Consider the following 14161-nt stretch of genomic DNA (forward strand, 5'->3'; position numbering starts at 1 on the left):
CATTCTTCGCTGGGCAACCAGAGAGGCGAAGGCCACGATATCGTCCTTCCTCCTCTCCATGGGCTCCAACATTGCCACCGAGAGGGAGGTAGAAGGGGTGGAGGAGTTGCATTACTCATCAGAGATGATATCACAGCTGTGATTAAGGAGGGCATGATGGAGGATTCGAGCACTGAGGCAATATGGGTGGAGCTGAGAAATAGGAAGTGTGCAATAATGTTGTTGGGTCTTTACTACAGGCCTCCCAAAAGCGAGCATGAAGTAGAGGTACAAATATGTAGACAGATTATAGAAAAATGTAGGAGCAATAGGGTGGTTGTGATGGGAGATTTTAACTTCCCCAACATTGAATGGGATTCGTGTAGTGTTGGAGGTGTAGATGGAGCAGTTTGTAAGGAGCATCCAGGAGAGTTTTTTAGAGCAGTATGTAAATAGTCCATCTCGGGAAGGGGCCATGCTGGACCTGGTATTGGGGAATGATCCCGGCCAGGTGGTTGATGTTTCAGTCGGTGATTACTTTGGGAATAGCGATCACAATTCCGTAAGTTTTAGAATACTCATGGACAAGGACAAGAGGGGTCCGAAAGGAAGAGTGCTAAATTGGGGAAAGGCCGAGTATAACAAAATTCGGCAGGAGCTAGGGAAAGTGGATTGGGAGCAGCTGTTTAAGGGTAAATCCACATTTGAAATGTGGAAGTCTTTTAAGGAAAGGTTGATTAGAGTGCAGGACAGACATGTCCCTGTGAAAATGAAAGATAGAAATGGCAAGATTAGGGAACCATGGATGACGGGTGAAATTGTGAGACTAGCTAAGATGAAAAAGGAAGCATACATAGGATCGAGGCAACTCAAAACTGATGAAGCTTTGGAGGAATATCGGGAAAGTAGGACGAATCTCAAACGTGCACTAAAGAGGGCTGAAAGGGGTCATGAAATATCTTTGGCTAGCAGGGTTAAGGAAAATCCCAAAGCATTTTATTCGTATGTAAGGAGCAAGAGGGTAACTATAGAAAGGATTGGCCCACTTAAAGACAAAAGAGGGAATTTATGCGTGGACTCAGAGGAAATGGGTGAGATTCTTAATGAGTACTTTGCATCGGTATTCACAAAGGAGAGGGACAAGACGGATGTTGAGGCTAGGGATGGATGTTTAAATACTCTCGGTCAAGTTGTCATACGGAAGGGGGAAGTTTTGGGTATTCTGAAAGACATTAAGGTGGACAAGTCCCCAGGACCGGATGGGATCTATCCCAGGTTACTGAGGGAAGCGAGGGTCGAAATAGCTGGGGCCTTAACAGATATCTTTGCAGCATCCTTGAGCATGGGTGAGGTCCCGGAGGACTGGAGAATTGCTAATGTTGTCCCTTTGTTTAAGAAGGGTAGCAGGGAAAATCCAGGGAATTATAGACCTGTGAGCTTGACGTCAGTGGTAGGCAAACTGTTGGAGAAGATACTGAGGGATAGGATCTATTCACACCTGGAAGAAAATAGACTTATCAGTGATAGGCAGCATGGTTTTGTGCAGGGAAGGTCATGTCTTACAAACCTAATAGAATTCTTTGAGGAAGTGACAAAGTTAATTGATGAGGGAAGGGCTGTAGATGTCGTATCCATGGACTTTAGTAAGGCGTTTGATAAGGTTTCCCATGGCAGGTTGATGGAAAAAGTGAAGTCGTATGGGGTTCAGGGTGTACTAGCTAGATGGATAAAGAACTGGCTGGGCAACAGGAGACAGAGAGTAGTGGTGGAAGGGAGTGTCTCAAAATGGAGAAGGGTGACTAGTGGTGTTCCACAGGGATCTGTGCTCGGACCACTGTTGTTTGTGATCTACATAAATGACCTGGAGGAAGGTATAGGTGGTCTGATTAGCAAGTTTGCAGATGATACTAAGATTGGTGGAGTTGCAGATAGCGAGGAGGACTGTCAGAGAATACAGCAAAATATAGATAGATTGGAGAGTTGGGCAGAGAAATGGCAGATCGAGTTCAATCCAGGCAAATGCGAGGTGATGCATTTTGGAAGATCAAATTCAAGAGCGGACTATATGGTCAATGGAAGGGTCTTGGGGAAAATTGATGTGCAGAGAGATCTGGGAGTTCAGGTCCATTGTACCATGAAGGTGGCAACGCAGGTTAGAGTGGTCAAGAAGGCATACAGTATGCTTGCCTTCATCGGACGGGGTATTGAGTACAAGAGTCAGCAGGTCATGTTACAGTTGTATAGGACTTTGGTTCGGCCACATTTGGAATACTGCGTGCAGTTCTGGTCGCCACATTCCCAGAAGGATGTGGATGCCTTGGAGAGGGTGCAGAGGAGGTTCACCAGGATGTTGCCTGGTATGGAGGGTGCTAGCTATGAAGAAAGGTTGAGTAGATTAGGATTGATTTCGTTGGAAAGACGGAGGTTGAGGGGGGACCTGATTGAGGTCTACAAAATTATGAGAGGTATGGACAGGGTGGACAGCAACAGGCTTTTCCCAAGAGTGGGAGTGTCAGTTACAAGGGGTCATGATTTCAAGGTGAGAGGGGGAAAGTTTAAGGGAGATGTGCGTGGAAAGTTTTTTACGCAGAGGGTGGTGGGTGCCTGGAACGCTTTACCAGCGGAGGTGGTAGAGGCAGGCACGATAGCATCATTTAAGAAGCATCTAGACAGGTATATGAATGGGCGGGAACAGAGGGAAGTAGATCCTTGGAAATAGGCAACAGGTTTAGATAAAGGATCTGGAACGGCGCAGGCTGGGAGGGCCGAAGGGCCTGTTCCTGTGCTGTAATTTTCTTTGTTCTTTGTAGGGTCCGGCCCGATCTCTACCCCCACAATCTTTGCTAGCGTCCCGAACACTCCCGCTCAGTATCTCTCTAACTTCTCTTCCCCCCCCCCCCCCCTCCCTCCCCCCAAGGTTAGGTGGATTGACCGTGATCAATGTGCAGGGTTACGGGGATTGAGTGGGGGGGGGTGAGGGTGGGTAAGGTAGGGTGCTCTTTGTACAATGTTGGAGGCACTGTGATTAGAAGTACAGCTGGCTCCTGGGGACCTTGTTAAAAGACTATGTTGATCGATGTTAACATGAACTGTATCTGTTTGGGACCATTTAAACACTATTCATTTTACATCTGAGGCACTTTATTCAGCGTTAGTCGAAGCAAACAAGTCTGTCATTTCCAGCAAGCCGTAAATGGATTTTTCAACTCCACTTTGCAAAGAGATTAATGATTAAACTAAAGCAGCAACTTAATCCATTACTAAGTATAATAATTGTACATTCAGTCAGTCACTAACTCAATAATCACACTGAGCCACTCATTTAATTATAAAAATGTTTCAGCGTTGCAAAGTAATAATAAACCTCTTGGTCCTGATTTAGCAAAACCCAATCCTCACAATCGCCACACATCTTCACATCTACGTCAGTTCCTCCTCAGTGCTGACTCTTATTAATTAAATTCACCACAGGGCTAACTTTTTTAAATGATTATAATCTGCAAAAGTCACCCCCTTTCACAACCTACATGTCCCAAAAATGAAGAGCTCGCATATAACAGATCTAAAAATGTTTTCTGGAAGTTACATATTTGTTTTTTGTGGAATTTCTATTCTATAAACTAACAGGGAAAGCTATGAGGGTAAGTGGATGTTGGAATGGCTAATCTTAGTGATATTTTCACGTTTAGAATTGTTAGGTGCCCTACCCAGGAAGGTGTGGAATCAAAACCAGAGGCTGTCCCTCACTCAGTGTCCCCCTGTCCTGTGATAACATGCTGAGTAAACAGAGACCTTCAAATTCCCCAATTGAACAGGGAGTACTTGTGGGATTATCCCTCTGTCTGGGGATGGGGCGTACTCTGTTAGAGGCTGTGTAATTCATTCTCCCATCTCTGTAGCTACATTGATTTGAGAGCAGGGTCTGAAGAAACTTTCTTGTTGGCCGTAGTTGATGAGTTGACTGAGTGAGAGAGTTAGTGTGTGCACCAACTGGGGGCATCCAGCGTCAGGGGTCACAGTCTGAAGATACGGGCTAGACCTTGTGGGACAGAGATGAGGGGAAACTTCTTCAACCAGAGAGTGGGTGACCTGTGGAATCCGGGGCCACGGGAAGCAGTTGACGCCCAAACACTTTTCAAGTAGCAGTTAGATGTAGCACTTGGGGTGAAGGGGATGAAAGGATATGGGAGGGAAGGTGGGGTCAGCCATGATCACCATGAATGGCGGGGTAGGCTGGAAGGGTTGAATGGCCACTTCCTGCTCCCATTTTCTATGCTTCTCTGCACTCTCTTCCATATTGAGTTACCATGGCGATAACCATCAGCTCGCCATGAGGAAGATGCAGCATTTCTCTGGGAATGTTAGGTTTTGGAGAACTGTTGAGGTAAATCCTCCCCAATTCTACCCATCCCCCCAACCTAATCTTCCACCCACTCCCTAATAACACCCACTGTTTCTTCACCGTGGCCTTGGAAACGGGGGATTTCTAAGCTTAACACCCCTGCGTGGTCAGTCAGAGGCATCAAACCTATTCTGTGAATCCCAATCACAGAGCGGATTATTGGGAAGAATGGAGGGTTTGAGATTTCTAAATTAATTTTCTCTCTGTGGGCATCCCTGGTAACGTTGGCGGTGTTGCCCTGTACGTGGCTGAATGGGTGGCAAGGTGGCATTAGAGGGCAGTTAGAAATCAGATTGAGACCCAGACCATCCAGGGAAGGCAGATCTCCTCGAGAGGACGCCATCAAGAGGTTGTGTTCCGATGATGATCCAAATCCTGGACCAAGTTACTCCGACCAGCTTAATTCCGCAAATTCAAATAATCAAACGGCATTGGTGGGATTTCAATTCTCTGCTTCACTATTCCCAGTCCCTTTGTCACTATTCCTAGTCCCCAGATCTCTATTTCCAGAGTCTCGCTCACCTTTCCCGGTCTCGGTCACCATTCCCAGTCTTGGTTACTATTCCCAGAGTCTCGGTCACAATTTCTAGTCTCTTGGTCTCTATTCCCGGTCTCTCGGTCACTATTCCTGGTCTCTGGGTCACTATTGCCGGACTCTGGATTACTAGTCCCGGTCTCTCGGTCACTATTCCCAGTCTCTCAGTCTCTATTCCCGGTCTCTTCGGTCACTATTCCCGGCCTCTCGGTCTCTATTCCCGGTCTCTCAGTCTCTATTCCCGGTCTCTTCGGTCACTATTCCCGGTCTCTTCGGTCACTATTCCCGGTCTCTTCGGTCACTATTCCCGGTCTCTCAGTCACTATTCACAGTCTCTCGGTCTCTATTCCCGGTGTCTCCTCCCAGTCTCTTGGTCACTATTCCTGGTCTGTGGGTCACTATTCCTGGTCTCTGGGTCACTATTGCCAGACTCTGGATTACTATTCCCGCTCTTTCGGTCACTATTCCCAATCTCAGCATGAAAATTCCTGGTCTCTCGGTCACTATTCCCGTCTCTCGGTCACTATTCCCGGGGTCTCGGTCACTATTCCCGTCTCTCGGTCACTATTCCCGGGGTCTCGGTCACTATTCCCGTCTCTCGGTCACTATTCCCAGACACTGGGTCAGTATTCCCGGTCTCAGTGTCAATATTCCTGGTCTCTGCGTTTCTCGGCTTAGACTTACTCCCACTCCTGACTGGAGTGTGAGGGCCGTGGTCACGGGAGAGGGAAATCCAGCGGTGGTGTTTGTGATGTTCACTCCCGCTGAGACAGATGAATATATCTCACTGCTAACGGCACACATTCAGCCTGGTAACTGTTAGATGTACAGCCTCCACCAGATGTCTGAGCATGTTCATAGTGTATGTGTGCGCGCATTGACTGGTGTCCGCTGAACAGTGAAACATGTTTCCACGACACTGATAGCGAGCCTCTCGGTACAGGGTAACAATGTTGGAGACACTGGCACTGTTGCTTTGCTGGTTCACACTACACCAGCTGCAGTGACTCAGGGATGAAGCAACCGAGCAGAGGCTGGGTTTGGCAACGAGATCTTCTCCGCAGTCAGTGTGTCGCCCTGGGTGCTTTGGGCTTTCTGCTGTTTGCTTCCTTTGCTGTGTCTGATTTGGGGGGGTTGACGCGAGAGGGGAAACAATTTAACGGACCTGGGACATGTGACTAGCTATCATGCTCTCACACTTAACCCTTCAACATTACTCTGTACAGATCTGAAGGAAGCTGAGTTCTGGAACTGAAGCAAACATTCCCCACAGGATGGAGCGAACGGTAAGTAAGTGGAATTTGTGCCCGAGGATTATACAGTCATAGAATCCGTACAGTGCAGGAGGGGGCCATTCAGCCCATCTACACCGACCCTCAGAAAGAGCACCCAACCTTGGCCCACTCCCCACCCTATTAAGCGAGGTCATGCTACACTGATGAAGATGAGTTTGTTTTAATTCTCCTGTATGAATAAGGCAACTTCCAGCCCCAGGATTGAACGTTGGTGATTTCTCCTAGAGCTGCTTCCTGTGCGGAATACTGTTGTGTTTGCAACCTCAGTCTGCAGTTTGAGTTGAAATGTGTCAGTCATTGACCCCTGTCTCTCAGCACACGTGTGTCACACACTCACTGCGAATGAGCTTTGACATTCCAGTAACTTTCTCCTGTCCCTTGACATTGCTCTCTCCTCTGATCTTTGCTCTATTTATTTGTTTGAATTTCCTAATCCGATGGCGCTTTCCTCCTGTCACCATCACTGTTGGAATTGAGATGTGTCACCTCTCAGTGCTCCGTACTGCTGAACTCCGATCCCCTCTCATTGCCACCACCCTTAGAAAACACAAGCTTCCAGTTTGCAAACAACATTTGCTCATTTATCTTGTCTGATAACCATGCTACTGCCTCGACACAGTCCTCATCCAGACCCTGCCATCCCTCTGGCCTGACCCATTCCCTGGGCTCTCTCTGTAAAATTTACTACCTCCCCTTCAAAGGTCTCGCAGACAACCGAGGAACAGAGTGGAGGAGGCCATTCAGCCCCTCAAGCCTGCGACTATAGGTATTCAACGGTGGTTGGATGTTTCATGGGATGTTTCATTGCATGCACCACCATCTCCAACCAGCCGCATGTTTTCACCTGGTTACCCGACATCTCTGATCATTCATGTCAAGAAAAATGAAAAATAGTAAATTTTAAACATTCTTGCATTACTCACACCAGGGTTCTGCATTTCTATAGTGCCTTTCACAGTCTCTGAGAGTGCAGCACTCCCTCAGTGCTGTCTTGAGAGTATTTTACATAGATAGAATTTACAGTGCAGAAGGAGGCCATTCAGCCCATCGAGTCTGCACCGGCTCTTGGAAAGAGCATCCTACCCAAGGTCAACCCTATCCCCATAACCCAGTAACCCCAACCAACACTAAGGGCAATTTTGGACACTAGGGGCAATTTATCACGGCCAATCCACCTAACCCGCACATTTTTGGACTGTGGGAGGAAACCGGAGCACCCGGAGTAAACCCACGCACACACGGGGAGGATGTGCAGACTCCGCACAGACAGTGACCCAAGGCGGAATCGAACCTGGGATCCTGGAGCTGTGAAGCAATTGTGCTATCCACAATGCTACTGTGCTGCCTAAGCTGCCTATAATTAGATAATCTCTAATTCCTGGTTCTCCAGGACAATGATAGGTCGCAGCACTCGTGAACCTCTTCCAAGGTCAGTACCCATCCTGGAACCAGTTTCACAAGTCCCCCCCCCATGGGTTGTGGCACAGGAGGTGCTCTCTGTCAACACTCATTCTCTCCATCCTCTTTCTGTCCCTCAGGATGGTCCCATGTACCAGCCCAAAATCTTCCTGATTTCTAAGCACACCAGTGTCCAACTAGCAGAACAGCCAAGTGGAACATTCCGGAAGAAGAGCCCGCCACCAGTGGAAGTTGTGACAGCTCCCCCCACTGACTCCATCAATCCTCCCACACTGAATGACTTCATCCCTTCCCACCTTCAGAACCAGCTGAGCACTGAGCTCCACCTAACCCCAGGAACAACCATCAATGGATGGAATGATCCGTTCCAGCCTGCTCCGGTAATGAAGTCAGGATAAGTACCTGTGGCTTGCCCCTGTGTAACACGGGCTTGACATATCGAGGAGAAAGGTTAGAGCTCAGGAATATACGGGACGGTAGTGACACGGAGTGGCTGAGTGACAGGAAACAGAGGGTAATGGTTTGGTTTCAACTGGGGGAATATTTAAAGTTGTGTTTCCCAAGGGGCCGGTGTTAAGACCTCCACTCTTTCGGGTCTATGTCAATTCACCTCGATCCTGGTTTACAGGAAACATTTCAAAACCTGTGGGCAGAACAAAAGCTGGAAGTATTGTGAGGAGATAGTGCAGGCGGAGACAGGACGTGGACAGCATAGAGAACTGGGCAGGCAGGTGGTGAGTGAAATTGAACGCAGAGAAGTGTGACGCGATGGAGAAACACTGGCTTGCCCTCAGTGGAGGACTGCTTCCAATGGGCAGCACGGTAGCATAGTGGTTAGCACAGTTGCTTCACAGCTCCAGGGTCCGAGGTTTGATTCCGGTCTTGGATTACTGTCTGTGAAGACTCTGCATGTTCTCCCCGTGTGTGCGTGGGTTTCCTCCGGCTGCTCCGGTTTCCTCCCACAGTCCAAAGATGTGTAGGTTCGGTGGATTGGCCATGCTAAATTGCCCTTGTCCAAAAAAGTTAGGTGGGGTTACTGGGGATGGGGTGGAGGTATGGGCGTAGGTGGGGTGCTCTTTCCAAGGGCCGGTGCAGACTCGATGGACCGAATGGCCTCCTTCTGCATTGTATGTTCTATGAATTCTGGGCACCACACTTTTGGGAGGGTGTGAACGTATTTGAGAGATTCACAAGAATATGCAAGGGTAAAGAACTGAGGTCATGGAGAAGGTTGGAGAAACGGGGACTGCTCTCCTTGGGAGGAGAGGAAGTTGAGACAACATCTGATTGAGCTGTTCAAAATCATGTGAATAGAAAGAAACTGCTCCAATTGGGGGGGAATCGAGATCCAGAGGACACAGAGTCCTGAACAAAAGGAGCAATGGCAACGAGAGGGGAGGGTTTTTCAGTCAGTAAGGGTTGGGGTGTGGAATGCATTGTCTGAGTGGATGCTGGAGGCAGGTTTAATCGAGGCAGAGGAATTAGATGATCAGAAAAGGAAGAATGTGCAGGGTTCTGGGGAGAAGGCCGGACAGTGGAATTAGGTCCAGCAGAGGGCTAGCAGAGGTACGGTGGACTAAATGGCCATTTGTGCTGAAACCATATGTTGGTTATTATTCTGCTGCTGTGTATACTGGGGTACAGTACTCGTGTATACAGGGCCAAGACTGTGGGCTCTCTCTCACTGCAGTAAGGTGTGCTTCCGTCAGTTTACAAGCTGAGTACATTTGGAGATTTATTGTGGAAGGTGAGTCAGGGTCTCTTGTCCATCAATTGTTAGTCATTCACATAATCTGGCTCACACTCTCCTCTTTTTCTTTTGTTTTTTTTTGCTGTTCCCTGCATATTATTCTCACTCTTTCTTTCTGTGCCTTTTCTTCCCTCTCTCTTTCTTCTGCCTCCTCTCAATCTTGTTCTCTCATATGTCTCTTGAGTCCTCTCTCCCTCTTCTTGCCATCTGTTCCTGTGCGTCACATTCTGTTTCTCCCTCTCCTTTCTTTTCTTTACCCCCTCACTTTCCCTTGCACACATTCTGTCGGCCATCTCTGACCCCCTCCTCTCTCCCCCTTTTCCTTCCCTCCCTTTCCCCCTTCCCTCCCTCTCCCCCTTTTCTCAATGTATCTCCACTCTCTGCATGTACTCTCTCCCTCATTCTCCCTCTATCTCCCCTTCTCCCCCTCTCCCTCTTTCTCCTCTGACTCTCCCATTCTCTATCTGCTTTTGTCTCTCTCTGGCTCCCTTCCACCCTCTCTCGCCCCTTCCACCCTCTCTCGCCCCTTCCTCTCCTCTGTCCCTCCCCTTCTCTCTTTCCCTTCCCCTCTCCCTCCCTTCCCCTCTCCCTCCCTTCCCCTCTCCCTTCCCCTCCATCTCTCTCTCCACCTTCCCCTCTCTTTCACCCTCCTACTTTCTCTCTCCCTGCCCCCTCTCTCTCCTCCTCTCTCCCTCCCCCTCCTGTTTTCTCTCTCTTCCTCCCCTCTCTCTCTCTTGCTCTTTTCTCTCCCCCTCCCTCTCTCCCCCTCCCTCTCCCCCTCCCTCTCTCCCCCTCCCTCTCTCCCCCTCCCTCTCCCCCTCCCTCTCTCCCCCTCCCTCTCTCACCCCTCCCTCCCTCGCCCCTTCACTCCCTCTCTCTCTTTCCATTTTCTTCTCCCACTTCACCGCGCTTGCTCGCGCTTTCTCCATTCCCCACTTTTTCTCCATTTCCCTCTTTCTCCTTCTCCCCGTCCCCTCTCTCTCCCTCCCTGCCTTCCTCTCATCCTCCCTATTCCCTCAGGTTTCTCTGATCAATGGAACTGAGAGACTCTCTGCATGTCCAGCTGCAGCATTCCCCCATCAGCCCAACGGTAAGTGATCATTTATACAAAAAACAGAACAAATTGTGCAAAGGGAGAGACAGAATAGTGTCAGCTCAAAAAACAATGCTACCTAACACTTCAGACAGTGTAGAGGGAGCTTTACTCTGTATCTAATCCCGTGCTATACTTGTCCTGGGAGTGTTTGATGGGGACAGTGTAGAGGGAGCTTTACTCTGTATCTAACCCTGTGCTGTACCTGTCCTGGGAGTGTTTGATGGGGACACTGTAGAAGGAGCTTTACTCCGTATCTAACCCCGTGCTGTACCTGTCCTGGGAGTGTTTGATGGGGACAGTGTAGAGGGAGCTTTACTCTGTATCTAACCCTGTGCTGTACCTGTCCCGGGAGTGTTTGATGGGGACAGTGTAGAGGGAACTTTACTTTGTATCTAACCCTGTACTGTACCTGTCCCGGGAGTGTTTGATGGGGACAGTGCAGAGGGAGCTTTACTCTGTATCTAACTCCGTGCTGTACCTGTCCTGGGAGTGTTTGATGGGGACAGTGTAGAGGGAGCTTTACTCTGTATCTAACCCCGTGCTGTATCTGTCCTGGGACTGTTTGATGGGGACAGTGTAGCGGGAGCTTTACTCTGTATCTAACTCCGTGCTGTATCTGTCCTGGGAGTGTTTGATGGGGACAATATAGAGGGAGCTTTACTCTGTATCTAACCCCGTGCTGTACATGTCCTGGGAGTGTTTGATGGGAACAGTGTAGAGGGAGCTTTACTTTGTATCTAACCCTCTGCTGTACCTGTCCCGGGAGTGTTTGATGGGGACAGTGTAGAGGGAGCTTTACTTTGTATCTAACCCTGTGCTGTACCTGTCCCGGGAGTGTTTGATGGGGACAGTGTAGAGGGAGCTTTACTCTGTATCTAACTCCGTGCTGTACCTGTGCTGGGAGTGTTTGATGGGGACAGTGTAGAGGGAGCTTTACTCTGTATCTATCCCCGTGCTGTACCTGTCCTGGGAGTGTTTGATGGGGACAGTGTATAGGGAGCTTTACTCTGTATCTAACCCCGTGCTATACCTGTCCAGGGAGTGTTTGATGGGAACAGTGTAGATGGAGCTTTACTCTGCATCTAACCCCGTGCTATACTTGTCCTGGGAGTGTTTGATGGGAAGAGTATAGAGGGAGCTTTACTCTGTATCTAACCCCGTGCTATACCTGTCCAGGGAGTGTTTGATGGGGACAGCGTAGAGGGAGCTTTACTCTGTATCTAACCCCGTGCTGTACCTGTCCCGGGAGTGTTTGATGGGAACAGTGTAGAGGGAGCTTTACTCTGCACCTAACCCCATGCTGTACCTGTCCTGGGAGTGTTTGATGGGGACAGTGTAGAGGGAGCTTTACTCTGTATCTAACCCCGTGCTATACCTGTCCCGGGAGTGTTTGATGGGGACAGTGTAGAGGGAGCTTTACTCTGTATCTAACCCTGTGCTGTACCTGTCTTGGGAGTGTTTGATGGGGACAGTGTAGAGGGAGCTTTACTCTGCATCTAACCCTGTGCTGTACCTGTCCTGGGTGTGTTTGATGGGGACAGTGTAGAGGGAGCTTTACTCTGTATCTAACATCGTGCTTTACCTGTCCTGGGAGTGTTTGGGGACAGTGTAGAGGGAGCTTTACTCTGTATCTAACCCCGTGCTGTACCTGTCCTGGGAGTGTTTGATGGGGACAGTGTAGAGGGAGCTTTACTCTGTATCTAACCCCGTGCTGTACCTGCCCTGGGAGTGTTTGATGGGGACAGTGTAGAGGGAGCTTTACTCTGTATCTAACCCTGTTCTGTACCTGTCCTGGGAGTGTTTGATGGGGATGGTGTAGAGGGAGCTTTACTCTGTACCTAACCCCGTGCTGTACCTGTCCCGGGAGTGTTTGATGGGGACAGTGTAGAGGGAGCTTTACTCTGTATCTAACCCCGTGCTATATCTGCCCTGGGAGTGTTTGAAGGGGACAGTGTAGAGGGAGCTTTACTCTGTATCTAACCCCGTGCTATATCTGCCCTGGGAGTGTTTGATGGGGACAGTGTAGAGGGAGCTTTACTCTGTTTATGAGCAGATTGCATTATCCCTGAGCTCATTACCTGCTGTCTAAACTTAATTGTAGTGGATACTGGAACAGCTCAGGATAATATTAGAGCACGACGGAAAAAGATCTGGATAAAGTACGATGGTGTTGGTCCAACGGATGAAGTAGGAATGCCTATTGCCTCCAGGCCTGTAAGTGAAGATATTGAGTTTGACGGTTACTGATTCACTGTGACTCACAGTAACGGCTCAGAGAGATACAGTCAACAGGGCGAGAACAAGATCATTTACAACATTCAGAGCAACTCATTCAATCGAAACACTGAGCACAACATCCCCAGAATATAGAATACAACCTGTCCCCAGTCCCAGACTGGATTACTGTCCATTCCCAATCCCAGACTCTGGGTTTCAGCCTGTTCCCAATCCCAGACACTGGATTACTGTCCATTCCCAATCCCAGACTCTGGGTTTCAGCCTGTTCCCAATCCCAGACACTGGATTACTGTCCATTCCCAATCCCAGACTCTGGGTTTCAGCCTGTTCCCAATCCCAGACACTGGATTACTGTCCATTCCCAATCCCAGACTCTGGGTTTCAGCCTGTTCCCAATCCCAGACACTGGATTACTGTCCATTCCCAATCCCAGACTCTGGGTTCCAGCCTGTTCCCAATCCCAGACACTGGATTACTGTCCATTCCCAATCCCGGACTCTAGATTTCAGCCTGTTCCCAATCCCAGACACTGGATTACAGCCCGTTTCCAATCCAGGTCTCTGGATTACTGCCCATTCCCAATCCCGTTCTCTGGATTACTGCCTGTTCCCAATCCCAGACTCTGGATTGATGCCCGTTCCCAATCCCGGACTCTGTATCACTGCCCATTCCCAATCCCGTTCTATGGATTACTGCCTGTTCCCAATCCCAGACTCTGGATTGATGCCTGTTCCCAATCCCGTTCTCTGGATTACTGCCTGTTCCCAATCCCGGACTCTGTATTACTGCCTGTTCCCAATCCCAGACTCTTGATCGATGCCCGTTCCCAATCCCGGACTCTGTATTACTGCCTGTTCCCAATCCCGGACTCTGTATTACTGCCTGTTCCCAATCCCGGACTCTGGATTACTGCCTGTTCCCAATCCCGGACTCTGTATTACTGCCTGTTCCCAATCCCAGACTCTGGATCGATGCCCGTTCCCAATCCTGGACTCTGTATCACTGCCCATTCCCAATCCTGTTCTCTGGATTACTGCCCGTTCCCAATCCCAGACTCTGGATCGATGCCTGTTCCCAATCCCGGACTCTGTATCACTGCCCATTCCCAATCCGGTTCTCTGGATTACTGCCTGTTCCCAATCCTAGACTCTGGATTACTGCCCATTCCCAATCCCGTTCTCTGGATTACTGCCTGTTCCCAATCCCAGACTCTGGATTGATGCCCGTTCCCAATCCCGGACTCTGTATCACTGCCCATTCCCAATCCCGGTCTCTGTATTACTGCCTGTTCCCAATCCCGGACTCTGGTTTCAGCCTGTTCCCAATCCCAGACTCTGGCTCACTGCCCGTTCCCAATCCCGGACTCTGTATCACTGCCCGTTCCCAATCCCGGTCTCTGGATTACAGCCCGTTCCCAATCCCGGACTCTGGATTACTGCCCGTTCCC

General features: G+C 49.3%; 1 protein-coding gene across 1 annotated transcript in view; it reads left to right on the plus strand.

The window, feature by feature from the left end:
* The window catches only part of LOC119957294 (vinexin-like), a 75376-nt gene that overhangs the window by 14348 nt on the left and 46867 nt on the right, over positions 1-14161 (plus strand). The window contains exons 2-5 of the mRNA XM_038785131.1: positions 6143-6202; positions 7750-8010; positions 10401-10470; positions 12578-12690. Coding sequence (XP_038641059.1) covers positions 6191-6202; positions 7750-8010; positions 10401-10470; positions 12578-12690 — 456 coding nt within the window. The 5' untranslated portion in view covers positions 6143-6190. The remainder of the gene's footprint in view (positions 1-6142; positions 6203-7749; positions 8011-10400; positions 10471-12577; positions 12691-14161) is intronic.

The sequence above is a fragment of the Scyliorhinus canicula genome, chromosome 26 (genome assembly GCF_902713615.1).
Source record: "Scyliorhinus canicula chromosome 26, sScyCan1.1, whole genome shotgun sequence".
In the NCBI taxonomy this organism is placed as follows: domain Eukaryota; kingdom Metazoa; phylum Chordata; class Chondrichthyes; order Carcharhiniformes; family Scyliorhinidae; genus Scyliorhinus; species Scyliorhinus canicula.